General features: G+C 49.6%; 1 protein-coding gene across 1 annotated transcript in view; it reads right to left on the bottom strand.

The window, feature by feature from the left end:
- Positions 1–18,683, bottom strand: part of SFRP1 (secreted frizzled related protein 1) — a 42,487-nt gene extending 23,804 nt beyond the window's left edge. The window contains exons 1-2 of the mRNA XM_053401619.1: positions 17,834–18,683; positions 7,771–7,848 (exon numbers count right to left, since the gene is read on the bottom strand). Of these exons, the coding sequence (XP_053257594.1) occupies positions 7,771–7,848; positions 17,834–18,524 (769 nt within the window). The 5' untranslated portion in view covers positions 18,525–18,683. The remainder of the gene's footprint in view (positions 1–7,770; positions 7,849–17,833) is intronic.
- Positions 18,684–21,051: the final 2,368 nt, after the last annotated feature.

The raw sequence follows: 21,051 nt of genomic DNA, 5'->3' as shown, positions 1-21,051 counted from the left end.
CCTTGGTGGAAATTCATGAGAATTTTGAGTCTGACTAGATTAGGGTTTGTGTTAAGTGCCAGGCATATGGTTTTGCCTGATAAGACACCCACTGGGGAACGCTTTCCTTCCAAAGAGCTAGCCAGGCTTCTCCAAGCGCTTTCCAAATGTGGAGCCTGTCCTGGGAGATAGTATTCTTCATGTCCCTTTCTTGGCAATCTGCAAGTTGACAGGTGCTGAGGGTTTCATTGGTATATGTTTAATACCTTCTCCTTGTCTATTCTATTTTCCTTTCTCTGTCTCACACTCAGAGGCCCACTATTTGCCATTTGCTATAAGGTGGTGCCACACTTCCAAATAATCTTTTTTTGGCATTTGAGAGGCAGTGGGGATGAAGTGAGCCTGCACCTATGTCTGCACTCTGAGCAGAAGCAAGGGTGTCATGGGACTGGGCCTTCTCTGTGGCAGCCCCCAAGGGGTGGACTCCCCTCCTCACACAGCTGCATCTGCTAGGCAGCTCTGCGCAGAAGAAACCTCTCTTAACCCTGGCCTGCAACACTGAAGCTGTGCGCTTTCAGAGCCCACCATATTGTGAATGTAATATGTTTTAACTGCTCTTAATTGTGAATTTTACGTTGTTGTAACCTGCCCCAGGGCCTGCTGGTAATGAAGAGCAGGTAATGTATTCAAATTATTGTTATTATTATTAATGTTTCTAGTAACGTTGTGTAAATCTGTCAATTTCTGTTTCCCTCATTTTCTCATTTTTCCAATCTTTAGCTCAATGCTCCACATTGCCACAGCTTGGGATCATTATTTTTTTAAAGTCCTCATAAAAATTCACCAGCATTCCAGTGTGATTTTCTTCTAAGATGCACATGTATCTATGCAATTTCCCCTAAAAGAATGCATTTTGTATATCATCCTTACAAATATATGAATTTTTAAGCAGGCATGTGTCTTTTAGCTCACATTACCTGGCTGGAGAACTGCATTGCGGGATTTTGAAAAGTGTGAACTACGAAGGACGGCTGTGTTTTGGTTCTTGCATGGTTCCATAATGTGTGTGTTAGGTAGGTTCACCTTTAAATGCTACCTAAATCAAAATTCTCCCCTGCCTCTATCTACACCACCTGCAGATGAGCTGCCTATACTTTACAAGGGTGGATCTGGTGACATAATCCCAGGATTACAAACTAGCCACAATTAAAAACGCATTTCCAGAGTTGTAGTCAGGTTGGTGTGCCTGAGGCAAGATATGACTCCTGGCCAACAGCTAAGGGAGGAAAGTCCGTTGACTGAGGCCTGACTTGGCAGGGGTCTTTTGATTCCCCCTTCCAAAAATCAATAGAAGCTATCAAAAGAAAAACAATACGCATAATTGCCAAATAATTCCTAACAGCCCTGTCTGGAAGAGGCCTGAGCCAAGTGCAATTAGGAACGGAAGACAGGAAAAGCAGCAGCAGCAGACTCTGCCAAGCAAAGGGACTCATAATTTGGTTGCAAACACCCCTGGCTGCTCACCCTAAAGTCATCCCACTGCAGCAGGACTACTCTAGAGGAGCTGCTCTCCCGACCATGGCATTCAAAGCAGCTGTTCTAAAACATTGCCTTTGGGCCAAACAAGACATGATATGGGACATTTCTCGAGAAACAGCCAGAGTGTGTATGTGTGTGGGGGGGTTATCTGGTTCACGCAGCAGCACTGGGGGAGGGGGGGACTAACCTGGATCCCCCACATTGATTCTCCCACGGAAAATTTCTCTTCTATTAGCCCCAGAGGGGAAAACACACAGGCACCATTTCCTCCCTAAGGCTTCCTCAGGTGTAATAGCAGCTTCAGGAAGGAGTGACTTGGATCAGGGCTGAAACCAGGTGGGGGGGTTACACCCCTCGAGCCATGAGGCCACTCAAATTGACTCTCCCCCCAGTTTTTTTGTTTGGGGGTTTTAAAGCGAGAAAAATCATAAATGTGGGAACATTGGAAGCTGCCTTAGACAGAGACTGAAGGTGGCTCCAGCTAGCTCAGCATTGTCTACACTGACTGGCAGCAACTCTCTGGAGTTTTCAGCCAGGAGTCTCTCCCAGCCTGACCTAGAGATGCTGTGGGTGGAAACTGGGACCTTCTGCATGGAGAGCAGGTGCTCTAATACTGAGCTATGGCCCTCTGCATTGCAGGGGGTTGGACTAAGTGACCCTTAGGGTCCCTTCCCACTTCACAATTCCATGATAAAGCACCTTTTTCTTTTTTTTCTTTTTGCATGAAGAAGGTTCCAGGAGCAATCCAGCAGGGCTCTCCTTATTGTTCTTAAAAAGCAGAGCATGTGCCTGTTTCATATCTTTTTGAATATGCATTTATTTTATTTTTATTTGCATTACTTTTTATCACACCAGTGTTTGCCACCCTGGGTTCCTTTGGGCAGAAGTATGGGAGATAAATTTAAATAAATAAAATCTGTGCCATCTCCAGCAATTTTTTTAAAAAAGGATTTGGAAATAAGTGATATGAAAGCCCTTTCTTGGGATCTGTGAAGTGCTGCCCCAGGTGGCAAGCTACTGAACTGCAGGGGGCAGACTCTCAGGGAAGGGCCTTCAGGCGCTGGACTGGCTCTGGACTTGGCCCCACCTTTGCAGTGTGGTTCCGCATTTGCCCTGCCGCTTTCCCCCAGAAAACCCGCTCTTTAGTGCTAAACCAGACCAAACAGCAGTCTGTGGAAAACCCGGTTGCTGTTTGTTCCAGCCCAACATTGAAGATTGGGTTTCCCTGGGGGCAAATGGAGGTGTGGAAAAGCCCTCTCTCTGCCGATCCAGAGTGGGAAGGAGACTGAGAGGGCTTCCTTCCCCAGCTGACTCCTGAGGTGCACCTGTATCCTTGCGTCTTCCCAAGGTGCTGGCCTCCCAAGGCTTTGTCTTGGTTTGTTCTCTCAGCCCCACTCACCCCTTTGGTTCTGGCTCCTGGCTTTGGACACATGTGTGCCACACAACAAAAGTGCTATAATCACACCTTAACCAGCCACGGCTTCCCCCCTCAAAAACTTCTGGGAGCTGCAGTTTGTTCAGGATGCTGAGAGTTGTTAGGAGGCCCTCATCCCCCCCCCCCATATACACACTGTGCTACAGTTCCCAGAGTGGTTTAACAGTCCATCCCTCTTCATGGCAAGCTCTGGACACTGTAGCTTTGGGAGGAGAGCACCAATTCCTCCTTGCAAATGCGCTTCCCCTGCCCGCCCGCCCCCACTCCCAGTCAGACTTATGTCTAGTCTCTAGAAAAGTTTTCCCCAACCAGGTGCCCTCTAGATGTTTTGGACTACAACCCCCACCAGCTGGGGTTGGTGGGAGTCCTAGTCCAAAACACTTGCATTCAACTGGCAGAAGAGGGCGCTCTTCACTGGTGGATGCTGGCAGGGCTGTCCCCACCACCCTGGCTTGGAGCAAAGGGAGCTTGCTTTGCACATTTAGCCTCCTCAGCGCACTCTTAAAGGGGAGGATGACAAGATGTTGGCAAGGATTCAAAGACTTGAGCCATGAAATCTCAAGGTCTGAGGTTGGTTACCCAGAGCTATGGGTTCAAGAAAATCCATAGAACATTGGAAGGGCTGTTCTGGATCAGGTCAAAGGCCCCACTTGTCCAGCATCTTCCTGTTTAGCACAGTGGCCGACCGGGACAGGAGAGCAGCAGCACTCTCTCATTCATGCTGCCTCTAGTAGGAAGTCATGCACAAACAGCATGACTAGGTGTCAGGGGCTGGGCAAAGGAGGAGGAATGGTGGAGACTGCCTCCCCACCTGACCCTTCCAGGGAGGAGGAAGAGCAAGACAATATACAGGGGTCTGCAGGAGGTCGCAGCTCAGAGGCAGATGAGGGGGAAAGTTGGGAAATCATGGGAGAGCCAGAGCATCACCCTGCTGACACATTGTCATTGGAAAGTATTCCAGACCCTCCATCTCCCAAAACCCGGCAAGCCTTCAAAGTAGGAGAGCAAAGAGTTCAAAGACATGGCAACACCTGTAGAGGAGGTGATGAAGATGACGAATGAGGAAGTGGGAGAGATTCACTTGGGACAACGCCACTATCCAAGAGGCTGGGTTCTATAGCCTCTCTCTGTAAAGACTGAAATAAAAAAGGATTTAAGAAACTTTTCCTTGTCTTTATACTTTCCTGGGCAACCAGCCGGGAGCCGCTGACAGCATCCTGACACTAGTAGCCATTGATGAATCCATCATGAATGTTTATCGTCTCTTTTTAAAGCCATTTAAGGGGCTGACCATCCCTACCTCTTATACTTCTGCTTTATACTGTGTGAAGAACCTGGCTGCTGGATGCCTCTGATCCAGCATCTCTTCTCCTGGTGGCAGAATATGAACCCAGCAGCAACACTCTCCCCACTTGGGCTCCCTAGCAACTGCTGTACAATAAATGCACCTTTAAAAAAGAAACAAAACCCAACAACACTTGAAGAACTCAACAAAACTAGTTCAGCAAAGCCAGGGAACCAGTCACAGCAATATTCAGGGATTTATTTTAGCCCTTCTTTAAGTAAGTGCATTGTGAGCCTTGGGAAATCCTCAGAAATCAATCACAGAGCCACCACTGAGAAGATTCTTCTCCTTGTCATTGCTCATCTCATTGCTTGAGCAAGGTTTTAAACTGCGGCTGCAGCAACCTTCTGCAGGAATCTTATTGCCCTGTTTAAAGACGTGTATTTCTGGAGCAGGAGCTCTGCCCACCAGTGACAGCTCAGCCATGTTCCAATGATCGTAAAGACTTCTTAAGCCCCAAGTACAGCAAACACACATGGAGAGGAGAGCATTCAAAGATAGTGGTTCCTGGGCGTCATGGTCTCTTTAGAATGCAAGTACTGGGGGCCTACAATAGCCCCAAGTGTCCTGGTCCTTTCTTGCTCCTCTCTTCACATACAGACAGCAGCCATTTTGTGCAGGGGCTCCATTTCCAGACCTTGCACGCATCAATGGAATGTATAAAAGCACAGCCCACCCCGTACCTCATTCTGCCCCTGCTCAGCCTCTTTCCGGTCCAAAAGGACCCGTGTGTCAACAGACACACCTAAAACAGTTGCTGCCTGTACTTAGTTACTCAGAAGTGTGTGTGGGGGGGTTCCTCTCAGTTCCCACTGGCCGAGGGAACTCATCACAAGAATTGTTGCTTTTCTCCCAAAAAGCACATCCTGTGCCAAAGACCTCCAACGCTTTCAAATCGGGGACAGGAAAACACACAGATAGATATTTGCAGCATCCTTATTCTACAACTAGAAGCCAGACTCCAGGCCAAGGATCGCCAGCATTTTGGGGCCGCCCATGGGCACATTTGCAAACCGAGAAAACTTGTTGGCACCACACAGACGTCCCAGCTAAACTCACCTCTCCAACAACAGCTATAAGACAGTGCTTCTTTCAAGCCTGATTTCAGTGGTGGAAGGGCAGAGAAATGGCACCCTGGGGTGCACCCACTGGAGCCATGTTGGTGACCCAGGCTCTGAGTTAAGAGATTTACAAAGCTCTAACCTTTTTCCAAGAGAGCTAAAGCTCTTCCACAATGACAGACAGGCTTGTAAGTGGATATTGGCCTTGTCACTGGAGGTGAACAAGCATTGCTTCCAGCCAACTGGAAAGTTGGGAAGAACAAGGTTTCCAAGGTCCAGCCTGTGTGGTGCCGTGGTTCACATGTCAAGCACTCCAATCTCCACTCAGCCCTAAAGCTCACTGGGTGCCCTTGAGCCAGACATTCACTCTCATGGCCTGGTTGCTGTGAGGAGAAGGGGGCTCCTTGAAGGAAAGGTGGGGTATTAGTATAATAAATAGGATGGGATAGGATGGGATGGGATGATCTACTTCTTCTGGGCACCATTATGTGAGACTACGGTTGCATCAATGGGTTCTTAGTCTAGCATGTACCACTTAAAAGCCAACATCTCATACGACAAACTTGGAAAGGCAAGAACCTCTGAAATGTTAACCATTTTACTTTCGTGTATACCCCACCATTCTTCCTTCCATGGAGATCAGTGCAATAGACCCAAGGGAGCCCCAGCAATCTCCCATCCAGGAACGGACCAGACCTGGACCTGCTTAGTTTCAACAAGGCTCTTGCCTCACGTGCCTTCAGTCTGTGGAAATAAGAACCTGCATGGTCAGGATGAGGAATTTGGCTAAGGATCAGAATGTTTACAAAGGAGTCAACCTTGACAAACATTTTTTAGTGGAAGTGAGGAATCTGGAATATATATTTTCTCTACTGATGAACCTGACTATGTATTTCTTTTAGTCTCTCTGGTTCTCACTTTCCCATGTATATATTTGCTTATGTCTCAATGATCCCAATTAGAAAACTACCACCTTGTGCACGGGGTGGGGGGAATGACCTCAGGCCTGGGAGCCATGTGGCCCTCCAGTCCTCTCTCCTTGGGACTCTCCCCAGGCCATACCTCCTCTCCTCAGGCGACATCCCAATTTCTGCTTGTCTTCTGCTCTATCAGTCCCAATGGGCACCAGCCACCAGTGCCAGCAACTAGAGGGAACCATCTTGGCAATCCCTAGGATAAAGGAATCCACTGAAAGTGCTGCCCTGAGGGGCTTGGAGAGAGATATACTTCACAACTGGGGATAACTTTTCATGCATCTGATGAAGAGGACTTGAGTTCACAAAAGCACCGGCCACATTGAATCTCCTTGTTTCTGCACCAAGACTTTATTATTCATACTGCAGCAAACTATCAGTGAGGGGACAATATTTATAACATCCCTCCCGACCTGTTGCACCTCAGATGTTTTGGACTGTAACTCCCAATGACTTGAATTTTGAATATTTGCAAATGTGTGCTTCTATCCTAGCCTGCACTCAGATGTTGGAAGCTGGGCTGCCATTTTGAACAAAAAGTTGGATGTTCGCCTCCACATCTGTTTTGCCATCCAGGCTGAACCAGGAATGCCCTGGCCAAGCCAGGACTCAGGAGTGGCTGTTGATATTATTTTCCTGGTATAAAAATGTTCCCAATAACCACTCTGGACTTGGAAAGATTTGGCAAAGCAGCTGCCCTGGAGAGTCAAGAATTTGTTAAAAAGAGAGTTCCACTCCCTGCTTTGACAAAACGTGGCACACCCAAGCACTAATCCCAAAGGAATGCCCACCTTCTTCAATAGGCCTTTCATTTCCTTCCTGGAAAATTAACCTTTGCCAAAAAGGCATAAACATCACTCGTTTGAACTGAACTTGTGCTGGCCAAATACCAGAGCCGGTCTTGGCTCCAGGGGCATCCTGGCTGGATACTCCCTGCCACAGCCTGCCATACAGATATAGCGCTTACAGACTGCTTTTATTCCAGCATGCAACTCAAGGCACTGTCTATGGCCTCTGCATCATAAGAAGATGAGAGCAGTGGAAACACACCACCGGGGGGGGGGCAGATTAGGTCAGCTACTGTCTTGACACCTCACTGACCTTGCCACTTCTCCCCTGCAGCATTGACTCACCTGCTGGGAAGTCAGGTAACTGTCTGCCCTCCACCCCACTGTTTCCAAGTGCTGGTAGTTCCAAATGTAGCGGGCAGGGAGGGAGCCATCAAAGACTGCAAAATCTTCCACACCAAACTATGGATTACTTCCTACCAGCCCAGCCCACCCATTCCATAGGTGAGAAGCCCCTTCCTGTAAGCCAATGTCGCCGTCATTTTTGAGCTGGAAGAGGAGGGTTGGGTTGTTCTGGTTCCTGAGAAAACAAGTGTCTTCCATCCCTGGCCTAGGGCAGTTAAGCTCAGAAAAAGGAGGATCTCCTTACCAAATTCACTCGCACACAGGTGCTCCAGGATGGCGTCTGACTTCATCTCATTGTCGCAAGGAGGACATACTGCAGTGCCTGTCAAGAAAGGGGACAGCAGAGGATTAGTATGAAGGGCAAAATAATTACTTGGGGAGACTACCACTATAAGGGCCGCAATGCTGCCCCTGGGATGCTAGAGGGTTCTGTGGTGGAGCATCAGCTTTGAATGCAGAAGGTCCCAGGTGCTAGGAGATTTAGACTACCTGACCCCTGGAGGGGTCAATGCTGGGTGTGCTCCTTCAGCACAGCCAGAATTTTTTTCAGGCTCGTTGGCAAACCTGGAGAAAGCATGATGGCTATATTCTGCCTCTCTGGTTGGAGGCTGTGATGCTTCTGAATGCCAGTTGCTGGAAACCACAGGAGAGGCTTGTGCTCTTGCACTCAAGTCCTGCTTGCAGGTTTCCCATGGGCATCTGGTTGGCCCCTGTGAGAACAGGATGCTACACTAAAGGGTCATTGGCCTGATTCTGCAGGCACATCTTATGTTCCTATGAGAAACAAAAGCCCTGACCGAGACCTTTGCTTAATGGGCTTCAGACCTAAAACCAGAGAGCCCTTTCCCATCTAAACATGCTGTCAGTATCAGCAATCAGAGCCTCCAAAGCTGAACCTGTCTTGTTATTCCCTGTCATTATCTTTACAATGGAATTGCTTTCTCTTCTCTCCCCCCCCCTTCACATTTCACTTGCCTCTTCGCTCATTTCTCCTAAGATGTCTACGCAGGCCCTGAAGTCAGCCATGAAAAATGTGGAGGAGAGCTACAAGATTTCCAGAGCAATATGTATCCAAAGAAAACTCCAGCTAGGATGACAGAAGTTCCCAGAACGCAGCCATACCCGAATCCCTCTGTGTGTGTAGGTCTGCAGGTGTCTATGCAACAAATGAAATCAGATTCCATTTTGTTTCTCTACCATGGACCTCAGCCAAGTGAAGACTGAGCTGATGGTCCCCAACAGAGGATTCACAGTCTCTTCACAAAAGAACAGTTACAGACAGGGATGGGGGAGGAATTTGTTTTAATTCACATTTGAAAACTAATCTATGTGACCGACACTTTACAAAAGCAAAATGCAGCCATTCAAATTTATCTGAAATTTGCAATGCATTTCTCCAACCAAGGAATGGGTACAGAAGACGGTGGGAAAGAAAGGCATAATTGGTAGAAATAACATACAAAAAGGCATCATATTCGAGGAAATGTGACTATAAGGCATACAAAAATGAGCATATTATAACAAATTAGCACTATAAAATGCTGATGAATTTTCAGGAGGACTTAAAAAATAAAAATAAATTACCAAACGTGGAAATGTAGAGAATGGAAGGCTAGGGGGGAAATGAGAAACAGAAAAATGGTAATTGTCAACTCAGAGATGGTTGGGAGGACCAAGCCTGAGTTTAGAGTGTTAGAGTTGAAAGTGATGTGACCTAGAGGTAAAGCAGCAAGTGGAGAGAGAGGCAAAGCCATCTCTGCTGTCTGTTTGAATTCAAGGCTACGGCTGTGGGAGATACAAGACCCTTGGCGAGGGGTTAATACTCTGAACTCCACCATCGCAGGCTCAGGTGGTATAGATGTGTCAATGAACCATATCTCATAAAGGCACCTCAGTCTCCACTGTGCCTTATTTCCAAAAGGAAACACAAACCCTTGGTAAGGAATCCCTGGAATCTGGCCCCCAGCGGAGACTGGGGTGGGGGGCAACAGTTGTAACTATTAATACAAGGTGTGCCGGAAGTGGATATTGCTCGCCGTACCAAAACTTGGGGTCATCCATTGAACCTGAATGGAGATTCAGGACAGACTGGAGAAATCACTTTTCACACAGCACACAAGGGATTTGCCACCAGAAGACAAGCTGATGGCAGAATTTTTTGGCCCTGCTTTTTTCAGCGAGGAGAATGAGGGGAAGGGAAATAAATTAGGTTCAAAAATCACACAAAGCTCACTGTGTGATCTTGGGCCAGCCAGTATCTGTCAGCCTAGTCTGCCTCACAGAGTTGTTGTGAGGATAAAATGGGGTGGGCAGAAAAAAACATGAAGAGCACCCTGACCTCTTTGGAGAAACATAAATGTAATAACAAGTGAATGCATAATATGAAGCCAATCCAAAGCTGCAGTGTAGAGATGTTCTTGGACTTGCCCAGCTAAGCCTGTGTTTCATAAGGTTTTCTTCCCATCTCTTTGCAGCCGCAGCATCCCTCCTCTGACCCTTTGCGCAGCACAGTGCTGCTCAAAGCAAAACCTTACTCCAGGGCGAGGGAGAGGAATGTGCAACGCTCTACTAATCGGCAGCTCCCACCCAGTGCATCCAGCAGGTCTGCAGGCTTTGCCATCGCCGTGCCTAAAGCAAAAGGAATTCAGGCAAGTCAGCATTTCAGAGGCAGGGACAAATCCCACTTCTCAGGCGTTAATAGAGGAAAAACTGGAAATGATTTTGAATGTCTATATAGGATCTTCTGGAGGAACACCAAGAAACTTACACAAACACAAGTCACCTTTGTGGGTTTGATATACAGTCATACCTCGGGTTAAATTTGCTTCAAGTTGAGCGCGTTCGAGTTGTGCTCCGCAGCAACCCGGAAGTAACGGAGGGCGTTACTTCCGGGTTTCACTGCTTTCGCATGCGCAGACGCTCAAAATGACGTCACTCACATGCGCAGAAGCGGCGAAAAGCGGCGTGCGCGTGCACAGACGTGCCGTCACTAGATACATTTACCTCTAGATGCGAACAGGGCTCCGGAACGGATCCCGTTCGTATCTAGAGGTACCACTGTATTACAATACTTTTAAATGTGTTAGAACAGCGGTGGGGAATCTCAGCTCCGGGGACTTAATACAGCCCTCTAGGCCTCCGTACACACCCCTCACAACTTTTCCCAGACCACCCCCTCTCTGTATAGGTCATACCACTCCACACAGTTTGCACCCACCTCAGGCCAGAATGGAAGAGGGGCACCCAGGCTCAGCTGACAGCTGAGGAGAAGGAGAGGAGCAACAAAAGGCAGGTGATGTCTGGACTGGGGAAGGGCGGGGCACTCTGCAAGCATAAGCCGATCCAAGGCTGATAAATTTCCGCTGCCAGGAAACACAAAATCCCAGCTATTCTGCGAGATCCAAGAGGTACAACAGACCATGTAGGATGGACCTCCCAAAGAACCCTTGCGCTCCAAACCCACCTTGGCCTTGCTCTTCAAAATGGGACCAAAGGGGGCAGTCAGGTGTGGACACATCCTAGCTTGTGCCCAGTCATGTATATCTTAAAGTCCTGCTTCAGGTTCTGTATCTTGGTCTGTGTTTAAGTGGTGTCCTAACTTTTGGAATAAAGCTTTTGGGGATTCTCTAGCCAGGAGTCCATGTACTTTGTCTGAGAAGTGAGAGCCAGGACACTCACAGGCCAACCAGGGACAGAGAATAAATTCAGTTCAGTTCACATTTAAAGGCAAACTTACTGAATTCACTCTTTCCAAAATAATGCATACCCTTCAACTGTCTTGGGAAAACCGGAATACCCCATTTTCTCACGTGAGAGTATGGCAGCCATTTTGGACACCACAACCTTGCCCCCCAAAAGTGCTTTTGTCGTACAGCACCACAAAATGCATGTTTTTGAGCACCATGCTCTCATGGTAGAGCACACCCCCGGAAAAAAGTGTATTTTGGGGGCCGCACTCTCATGTTGGTCATGTGACTTGCCTGGGAGATGCATGTCCCAGTTTTTGGCCTGGACATGTTGAAGGGCATAATAATATGCAAACTGAAGTACAAGCCCTCCTTTAAAATTGCAGTTCTATCGCTATGTAACATTTACCAAAAAAAAGCATATAATAGGGTACAGTGTCCATCTAAATGTATATGTTGATGAAAATAACATACAAAAGCACATTACAGTGGTACCTCGGGTTACATACGCTTCAGGTTACATACGCTTCAGGTTACAGACTCTGCTAACCCAGAAAGTGTTTCAGGTTAAGAACTTTGCTTCAGGATGAGAACAGAAATCGTGCTCCGGCGGCACGGCAGCAGCAGGAGGTCCCATTAGCTAAAGTGGTGCTTCAGGTTAAGAACAGTTTCAGGTTAAGAACGGACCTCCGGAACGAATTAAGTACTTAACCCGAGGTACCACTGTATATTAGAGGAAATTCCTTTCAGAAGTGTCTATATTGGGAGAAATTTGCACTAAGATGTTGATAAAATTTCAAGACAGCTTTTTACAAAAAGAATTGCTAATCATTGTAAAAATGTGGAGAACAAAACTTAATATCAGAAAAATGAGAAACACCCGTTTCAAAAGCCAACGAAGTGAGGCCACGCACTATAGCTTCAGTCCAGCTTCCATTCTGGTCATGGGACCGAGATGGCTCTGGTCGCCCTAACAGATGATTTCCGTAGGCAGCTGGATCGAGGTGGGTCGGGGCTGTTAATTCTCTTAGATCTGCCAGCAGCCTTTAACATGGTCGATCACGAACTTTTAGACCACCGCCTCACCGACGTGGGGATTCAGGGCACAGTCCTATAATGGCTGCGCTCGTTCCTTTCTGGTTGGGGACAGAGGGTGGTGCTGTGGGGGGGGGGCTAGCGTCACGCTACTCCTTGGTGTGTGGAGTACCGCGGGGCGCAATTCTCTCCCTTATGCTTTTCAACATCTTTATGCGCCCCCTCGCCCAGCTTGTCCGGAGTTTTGGGTTGGGCTGCCATCAGTATGCTGATGACACCCAGCTTTATCTGTTGATGGACGGCCATCCTGACTCGGCCCGAGACACACTGATCAAATGTCTGGAAGCTGTGGCTGGATAGCTATGTGGGAGCTGGTTGAAGTTAAATCCTTCAAAGACAGGGGTCCTTTGGCTGGGTCGGGACGATATAGGGTTGGGGGGGCGAACTCCCATCCCTTGCAGGGGCACAATTAGTGCCAGCGCCTTCTGTCTAGAGTTTGGGTGTAATCTTCAACGCCTCGCTTTCTATGGAGACACAGGTTACAGCTATAACAAAGGTGGCATTTTTTCATCTCCGCCAAGCTAAGCAGTTGCTCCCTGACCTCTCTCGCCCTGACCTCGCCACTGTGATCCATGTGACAGTCACCTCCAGACTTGATTATTGTAACTCACTGTACGAAGGGCTGCCCTTGAAACTGACCCAGAAACTCCAGCGGATGTAGAATGCCGCAGCGAGGCTCCTTACGGGCTCCTTGCCACGGGGCCACATTCATCCAGTGCTTTACCAGCTGCGCTGGCTCCTGGTGGAGTACAGGGTCAGGTTTAAGGTGCTGGTTTTAACCTTTAAAGCCCTGTGTGGCCTAGGACTCTCGTACCTATGGGACCGCCTCTTCTGGTATGCCCCATGAAGGACCTTACGGTCTGCTAATAACAACACCTTGAAGATCCCGGGCCCCAGGGAAATTAGACTGGCCTTGACTTGAGCCAGGGACTTTTCGGCCGTGGCCCCGGCCTGGTGGAGTGCTCTCCCACAACAGACCAGGGCCCTGCGGGATTTGACATCTTTCCGCAGGGTCTACAAGACGGAGCTGTTCCACCAGGCCTTTGGGCAGGATGCAGTTTGACTTACTTTCCTTTGTATAAAACAAGCCCAAAGGAGGTCCCCAACCCGCTCACAGGTCCTTGTATGATCAATGGAAACAATTCCACCCTGATAATTGCCACCTGCCCAGATTTTAACTTGTCTGAATTAATTTTAAGATTTTAAGATATATTTTAATGAATTGATGTCTATTTTTATGCATATTGTGTTGTTCTTATGATGTTAGCTGCTCTGAGCCTGGCCTTGGCCGGCGAGATACAAATAAAAATTATTATTATTATTATTATTATTATTATTATTATTATTATTATTATCTGAGAAAGTAGCCCAGCCTTCTCCACATTTACTCAGAGGTAAGATCCATTGAGTGAAATGGGACTCCCTCCCAGGAAACTGTGCAAGATTGAAAAAGTTCATGGGATGCTTTCTTTTCCCTAAATCAACAGCAATGAAGAATGTATCAGCTACCCTAGGATCCTTTGGCAAGTAGAGCAAGATATAAATAGATAAAGATTCCACTAGCACCAAAATGATTAGGAGGGTTGGCGCAACTCCTAAAACAAGGACAAGAAACTTTCAGCTCTCCAGTTGTTGTTGGACTATGATTCCCATCATCCCTGACTGTTGTCCATGCTGGCTGCGAGTGGTGGGATTTGGAGTCCAACATCTGGAGGGCCACAAATTCCCTGTCATTACCCTGCAAGGAAAGCTTACAACATTTGGGGATTTTTTAGTTCAGAGAAAAAGACGAGTAGGGAGCATGTGTAAATTATGACTGTGGTGGAGAAAATGGGTAGGCCTTTTTCACGAGACTAGAATACAGTGTGTTTGGTCACCCAGTGTAGCCGAATGTTGGGGAGATTTAGGATGGACAAGAGAGGAAGCAATTCTTCACACAGCATAGAGTTGCTAAGCCATGGATTTTGCTGTTCATGATAGCCAGGCTACAAAAGGCCCCTTGTGATAATGGCCACCTTACCTCCAGAAAGGGTGCCTCAGAATACCAGTGGCAAAGAAGCATCACCTGGAGACGGTCATTGCCCTCCTGTCCCGATGGCAGGCTTCCCAGAGGCATTGGGTTGGCCAGGTAGGAAACCGGATGTTGGAGAAGCTCAGTGGCGTAGCGTGGGGGGTGCAGGGGGGGCCAGCCACACCAGGCGCAACATCTGGGGGTTAGGGTTAGGGGGCGCAAATCCACGGGTTAGGGGGCGCAAATTACTTGCCTTGCCCCGGGTGCTGACAACCCACGCTACGCCACTGGAGAAGCTTTCTTTGCCTCACGGAAGAGCTTCCATTGTTGAGTTTGGGACGGGAGCCAAGACAGGCAGGGTGACCCCTGGATTGGATGTAAGTGCAAAGGCAGGCAGGTGGAGGTTGGCTGAGAGCAGAGAGAGGTTGGTGGGGCAGAGCAGCGTCTGCTGTGCCAATCCCAGGAGAACATCAGAACCGTCATAACAGTTTGACTGTCCAGAGGTCCAGTGGGAAGAGAAAGGTGCACATGGCTGGCTAGCACAGATTGCCTCTCTCACACACATGGATTGCTATGTGAATCAACCCAAAAGATGTCCCTGATTACTCAGGCAGCTTCTTTGAGGCATACATATATATCCCTCAAATATCATGCCTGTTATGACATATGCATGCCCACGATCTGCAGCAGGGATGAGAGTCATGAAGACTTCCAGATGTTGTTGGACTCTCACCAGCCCCAGTCAGCAAGGCTAATGGCCAGCTGTGGGGACAGAGGATAAATTCAATTCAGCTCACATTTAAAGGCAAATATACCAAATTTGTACTTTCTGAAGTAATACATGAAACACCTTTTGAAATTCGCACGCATAGAGCAGAGTGCATTTACTAGTGAAAATAACATACAAAAATTGAATTGAGGAAATTGCTTTGCAGAAATGTGTGCATTGAGCCAAAATGCATATAAAATTTGTATATTACAAGAAATTTGCACTAAAATGCTGGTGAATGTCATCATTGCATGCGGTCTCCACACTTATTTCTTTTGTCCTATTGTATTATTGAAGCGCTTAAGAAACTCTGTCAAACCAGCGTTTGACCAGGGATGGGAGTAGTGGTGGGGAATGAATTGGAAGGAAACATTTCCTATGCAAATCCCACCCCCCACCCCATCCCCCGCGATCGCCAGCAACTGGTTCTGAGGCAAACTTCCCAGGCCTACTGGAACCTGAACCGTAGGCCTTCTGCATTCAGCACACACTCTAACATTGATCTCCTCTGACCATGTCCTCATGAGCCAGCCTGCTCCCTCCATTGCTCTGGGAAAGGCCTTGTGTCCGTTCCCCGTAATCTGATCCAGGTGCAAGGAATCTTTTTCAGCTGAAGGGACACATTCCCTTCTGAGCAACTTTCTAGGGACCCCGTGCCAGTGCTGGCTGAGGCCAGAGGCAAAAGTGGGCTGAGCAAGGACTGACACTTTTGCACAGAAGTCTCATTTCTACACACACTCCCACCTCCCTCTCTATCCCCTGTGAAGTGAAGCCAGAACCATGGACGCCAAAAACACTCAAAGAGGTGTGAATTGGAGCAGCGAGAAGGCTACTCTGGGAAGGGGAGGTGTGGCCTGGGCAGAGTCCAGGGGCCAGACAGCGAGGACAAAAGGGTCAAGCTCAACTGCTGGGCCTGAGGTTCCCCAACCACAACCTGAGGTAAGGTGGGCCATCTCAGTGGAATAATCTCCCAAGGGAGCTTCTCTAGGCTTCCTGTAGGTGGGTTTCAGAACAGACCTGTGAAGTCTGTTAAAACCTTCCTTTGTGATAGGTTTTTTGGAGAGGCACACCTCTTACAGATGTTGTTCTTGCATTTTCTTACTCAAGTTAATGTTTTGTCCCTATTCTGTGCCATCACATGACTGTGCTGGGTTTTGATGCAGCTGTTTTTATTTCAATGCGAGTTCCTTTTGACTGGGAAAACAGAACGCACAGCAAAGCCCCAAACGGCTCAACCACACTGGCTCCAGGGCCAGATCAAGGTAGCTTGAGGAGGAAAAACCAAATGGTTTTGCAAGTTCTGCAGTCTCTCTGCATTGGAAGAGGCCTGAGCAGAAGCAATCAAGGCCTTTTCCAAGGGGCTTGCACAAGAGAACGAGGCACTCCTTGGCAGTTCCAAAGTGCTCCAGGTGCTTCAAACACACTACCCTGGCAAACTTCACAACAACCCTGCATGGTGGCTTCTTCTTCTTCTTATTATTATTATTATTAGTATCCCTAACATGTAGGGATTAAAGACAGCAGCTTGCTTAAGTCTGAGTACTTACCATACATTTAAAGCACAGGTCTTCCCACAAAGAATCCTCAGAACTGTAGTTTGCCCCCTCACAGAGCTACAGTCCCCAGCAGCCTTAAACTACAGTTCCCAGGGTTCTCTAGGAGAAGTTCTATGCTTTAAATGTATGGTGTGGATCTGCCTTCAGTGTGTCTTAAGGGTCACACCCCTACATTCCTCATGGCAGAGACGAGATTTGGACCAGGATGCCCTCCTCTGTGTACCAGCTCTTGATAGACCTGCCCACCCAACCTGCTAAGGCCTGCTGGCTTTACTTTATGAAGGGGGATTGGGCAAGCTCAATGGGGAGGAGAGGGTTCTCACCAGCAACAATTATTGGTGGGTTTCCCAGAAGCATCTGGCTGGCCACTGTGGGAAACAGGATGTTGAGATACCTCAGCCTTCGCCAACCCAACATCAGTCCCAGTCAGCAGCCTATCAAGTTGGCAAAGTCTGGTCTAGATGAATCTTGGATTTGATCCCCCACAGCTCTTAGCAAGCCACATTATACCATGTTAAACCACTGATCCATGTATTTTAATTTTCTCCCATGATTGGTAGCTGCTCTCCAGGATCTTTCCCACCCCAACCTAGATGCCAGGGATTGAACCTGGGATCCTTTGCCTACAAGGCAGGTGCCTCTGCCATGGAGCTGGAGCCCTTCCCTCTTATGTCCTCCTTAACGTCACACAGGAGCCTGCCTTCTACAGGTTCCTCTATCCCAGGATCGTCTGTTCTGGGGGGGGGGGGCCAACATGATGCTCTACAGGATCAAGGATGATGGGAACTGGTGTCCAACAACATCTTCAGGGCAGCCCATTGCCAGCCCCAGATCTGCTCCAACTGGAAGAAGCTTTCCACCATAAAGGGTTCTTTCTCAGCCCAACTACCAGAGATCCTTAACAGAAAAAGGAGGGGGATTAGGCTGGGACCTTCTGTGTGGAAGCTAAGGACCCTCTCCCTGAACATCCACAAGACCTTCCCAAGAGAACATGCCCCAAGCAGGCCTGAAGTGCCTGTGTCCCCACCGTGCCATCCCTAATCTGCCACCTGAAGCAACCATCTCACCTGGCTTCACAGCAGGGCCATCACAGACTGGCTTGACCCTAAGGTGGTCATAGGCACCTCTCCCAACTTTGCCTGCCTGCTTATCACCAAAAGAGAAGGGTGCTACTCATGGCAGACCCTTACCTTGAGGTTTGGACGCCTCCGTGGCATTTGGGGCGGTCATAGCAATGCACACGTCATCCTGCGGGAACTGGTCACACTTGAGCATCTCGGGCCAGTAGAAGCCAAAGAACTGCATGACGGGCTCACAGGAGTCGCGGACGGCCTCGCAGAGCCAGCGGCAGGGGTAAATGGGCCTGTCCAGGCAGACCGGGGCAAAGAGGGAGCAGAGGAAGACCTGGGTGCCCATGTGGCAGTTCTTGTTGAGCAGAGGCACCCAGCTGCTGGCTTGCTGCTTCACCTCCGCCATGGTCTCGTGGTCCAGGAGGTTGGGCAAGACCATCTTGTCGTAGCCCACGCTGTGGCACAGGCGGAGGTCAGCCGGGATGGCCACGCACTGAGGGGGCTTGGTGTAGAAGCGGCCGCTCTGGTAGGCACTGATGTCGGACTGGAAGCTGACGTAGTCATACTCGTTGCCCTTGGCCAGGCCGGGCAGGAGAAGAAGCCCAAAGGCCACCAGGATCAGCACCCGGGGCCCCTTCCGCGAGGGGCCTCTGGAGCACCAGCCTGCGCCCATTCTGGCAAGGAAGCCCGCGCCTTGCGAACGGCTGGGCATCAGCCGCCTGCTCTTTGCCCCGAGCTCTGGAGGTTGGCAAATAAGGACGGGCGGAGCCCGAAGGTGGTCGCGACTCCCTCCCCCGGGCGAGACCCCCATCAGCTCCTGCCCCGGCTGCGGCTGCTGCGCAGCTCTTCCCCCGCTTGCTCCACGGGGTCGGGACGCTTCTCTGCTGCGCGGATCCCCTTCCCGATCTCCGTCAGCAGCGGGACCCGAGGGAACCACCGAAGAGCACTTTCTTGCCGAGAGTTGCTTAGCCCCTTTCCCCCCGCAGCCAATCAGTGCCGGCCTGCGCCCCTCCCCTTTCCTCTGCCCCCTCCCTCCCTCCCCTAGCTGTCGCTCAGGGGCTGCCTTGGCCAATGGCGTCGCGGGCCGGGGCTGATTTCCAGGCTGCGCGGGTCGCCTCTCCTCTCCGCGCGGCGGGGAAGGTGAGCCGCGGAGGGGCTCGCTTGGCGCCCGGAGGTAGGCGCGGGCGCGGATCTCGGGCGCCTTTCCTGGCGCGCATCCCCCGCGGGGGCGCATCTGGCTCGCTCGCTCGCGCCGGCAGCCGGCTAGCGCCATCCTGGGCACGGTTTCGAAAGGGGTTTCGTTTCGCTTGGTGGGGTTTCGCACAGAATCGCAGCTGGAAGTTGCGCGCGCTTCTTGGCAAGGATGGGCAGCGCCTCAGCCCAACGGGATTTTCCTCCAGACCCCGTAATGGGCGCAAAAGGTGCGCAACGCGGCTTCAGTAAGCGCTCTCTCGCGGAAGTAAAGCCCCGCTGGTTTTCCACATGGCTTACTTCCAAGTAAGTACTGTCGAGGTGGGGGGTGTATTTGTGCAGCCCGGGATTGTGTAGGTTTACCCCAAAGTTAATTAACAGCGCAAGCCTAGCCCCGTCTACTCAGAAGTAAGTCCTGTTGAATTCAAGGGGGCTTGCTCCAAGGTAAGTGGGGTTAGGATTGCAGCCTACGTTCCGCGGTGTTCAAGAGAACATCGGGTTTTCTGGATAAGACACCCCACTCCGGACCCCTTTGTGCGTGGCCCCTCTTGGAGTCCTCGATGTCTTTAGGGATGCATCCTTCAAGCCCAGCTGACCCGCAGTCTTACTCTGCAGGTCTGCAAGAGAGCAAGCGCTGCTTTTGCCTTTTACCAGGGTCACAGCGTGGCCTCCCCAATAAAGCAAGGAAACCTAGTTAGCTGGTAGTTGCCAAGAGCCAGACTGCGGGGCCACCTCCTAGACCACGAGACTAGAGTGTGGCGCTGAGAACGCCAAGGTTGCAGGTTTGATCCCCATATGGGTCAGCTACATATGCCTGCATTGCAGGGGGTTGGACTAGATGATCCTCAGGGTCCCTTCCAGCTCTATGATTCTATATGTAAGAGACTCATTTATAATTATATTTTGGGAATGATGCATGCTCTTATGTATCTTCATTGCATTATACTTCCTGCATGTCCCATGATTGTATTATAAAGTAATTGTGCTCTGTGTCATAAATAAAGAACAGCTATGAGTTGTTTATTTTCGTTTTCCAATGTATTTCTTATCAAGAAAAAAAAATGATGTGGCGTGAGCAAATTTTTATTCTGAAAGTGTGGCCCAGGCCCCAGAGAAGAAAGTATAAGACCCACTGGCTTATAGGATTGCAGCCTAAAAGGAATTAAGAGATATCAGTCAATCTTTCCATTTTTCAGAATAGGCACAGCAGGGTTGGTTTTTTGGGGGGGGGGATACCAGTCCAATAAAAATGATGCTAAGAGGGCCACTGGATTCAGAAACCATTTTATAATCACAGCATTTGTAGTCTGCGCAGATGCGGACTGAACCATTAGGCTTGACGGGTGTGACGATTGGGGTTTCCCAGGGGACATTAGGCACCGGCTCCAGCACTCCTTGCTCCACGAGTCGGTCCAATTCCTCGTCTATACGGGGTTTCAGGGCGAACGGGACCTGGCGGGCCTTGAGCCTGACCGGTCGAACTGCGGGGTCAAGCTGTAGAGCAATGGGGGGGCCCCATATACTGTCCCAATTTCCCATCAAAAACCCCTGGAAATTCCTTGCATATGGCGTCCACGTCCACTTGTAAGGTAGTGTGGTTCACCCCGGTGACGGCTAGCCCCAGTGGTCCAAACCATGCCAATCCCAGTAAGCTAATGTAGGGGCCCTTGATCACAAGCAAGTCCAGTTGCCGCGTCCACCCTCGATATTGCACCCTGAAGGTCCCCACCCCATTGTGGGGACCTTACGTTTCTGGAAGTTACGGAGGGTGAATGGGGCCGGCCTGAGTTTGGGACCCCCAGTAGGACACAGTTTCCTTAAGGTCCTTGCCGAGATTATGGATAGAGTTGAACCCGTGTCAAGCTCCATGCGGCATGGGGCCCCCTCTATCTGTACCTCTACATAAATTTTCTCTACGTTGGGGTGGGGCAACTGGTATACCTGGAAATCCGTGAGCTCCGTCGAGTTGCCTTGGTGCGTTGGGCCCCGGGACCTGGGGCTCTTGGATTGGTCATCTGATGCCTGGCGTCGGGTGGGCCGAGCTCGACACACCCGGGCGATGTGTCCCAATTTTCTGCACTGCCTGCACTCTGCGTTGCGGAAACGGCAGGTCCTCCTCTCGTGACTTTCTCCACAGCTTGCGCAGT

Source organism: Podarcis raffonei, chromosome 8 (assembly GCF_027172205.1).
Source record: "Podarcis raffonei isolate rPodRaf1 chromosome 8, rPodRaf1.pri, whole genome shotgun sequence".
In the NCBI taxonomy this organism is placed as follows: Eukaryota; Metazoa; Chordata; class Lepidosauria; order Squamata; family Lacertidae; genus Podarcis; species Podarcis raffonei.
The sequence above is the reverse complement of the archived record's forward strand: the minus strand, read 5'-3'. Positions and strand labels throughout refer to the sequence as shown.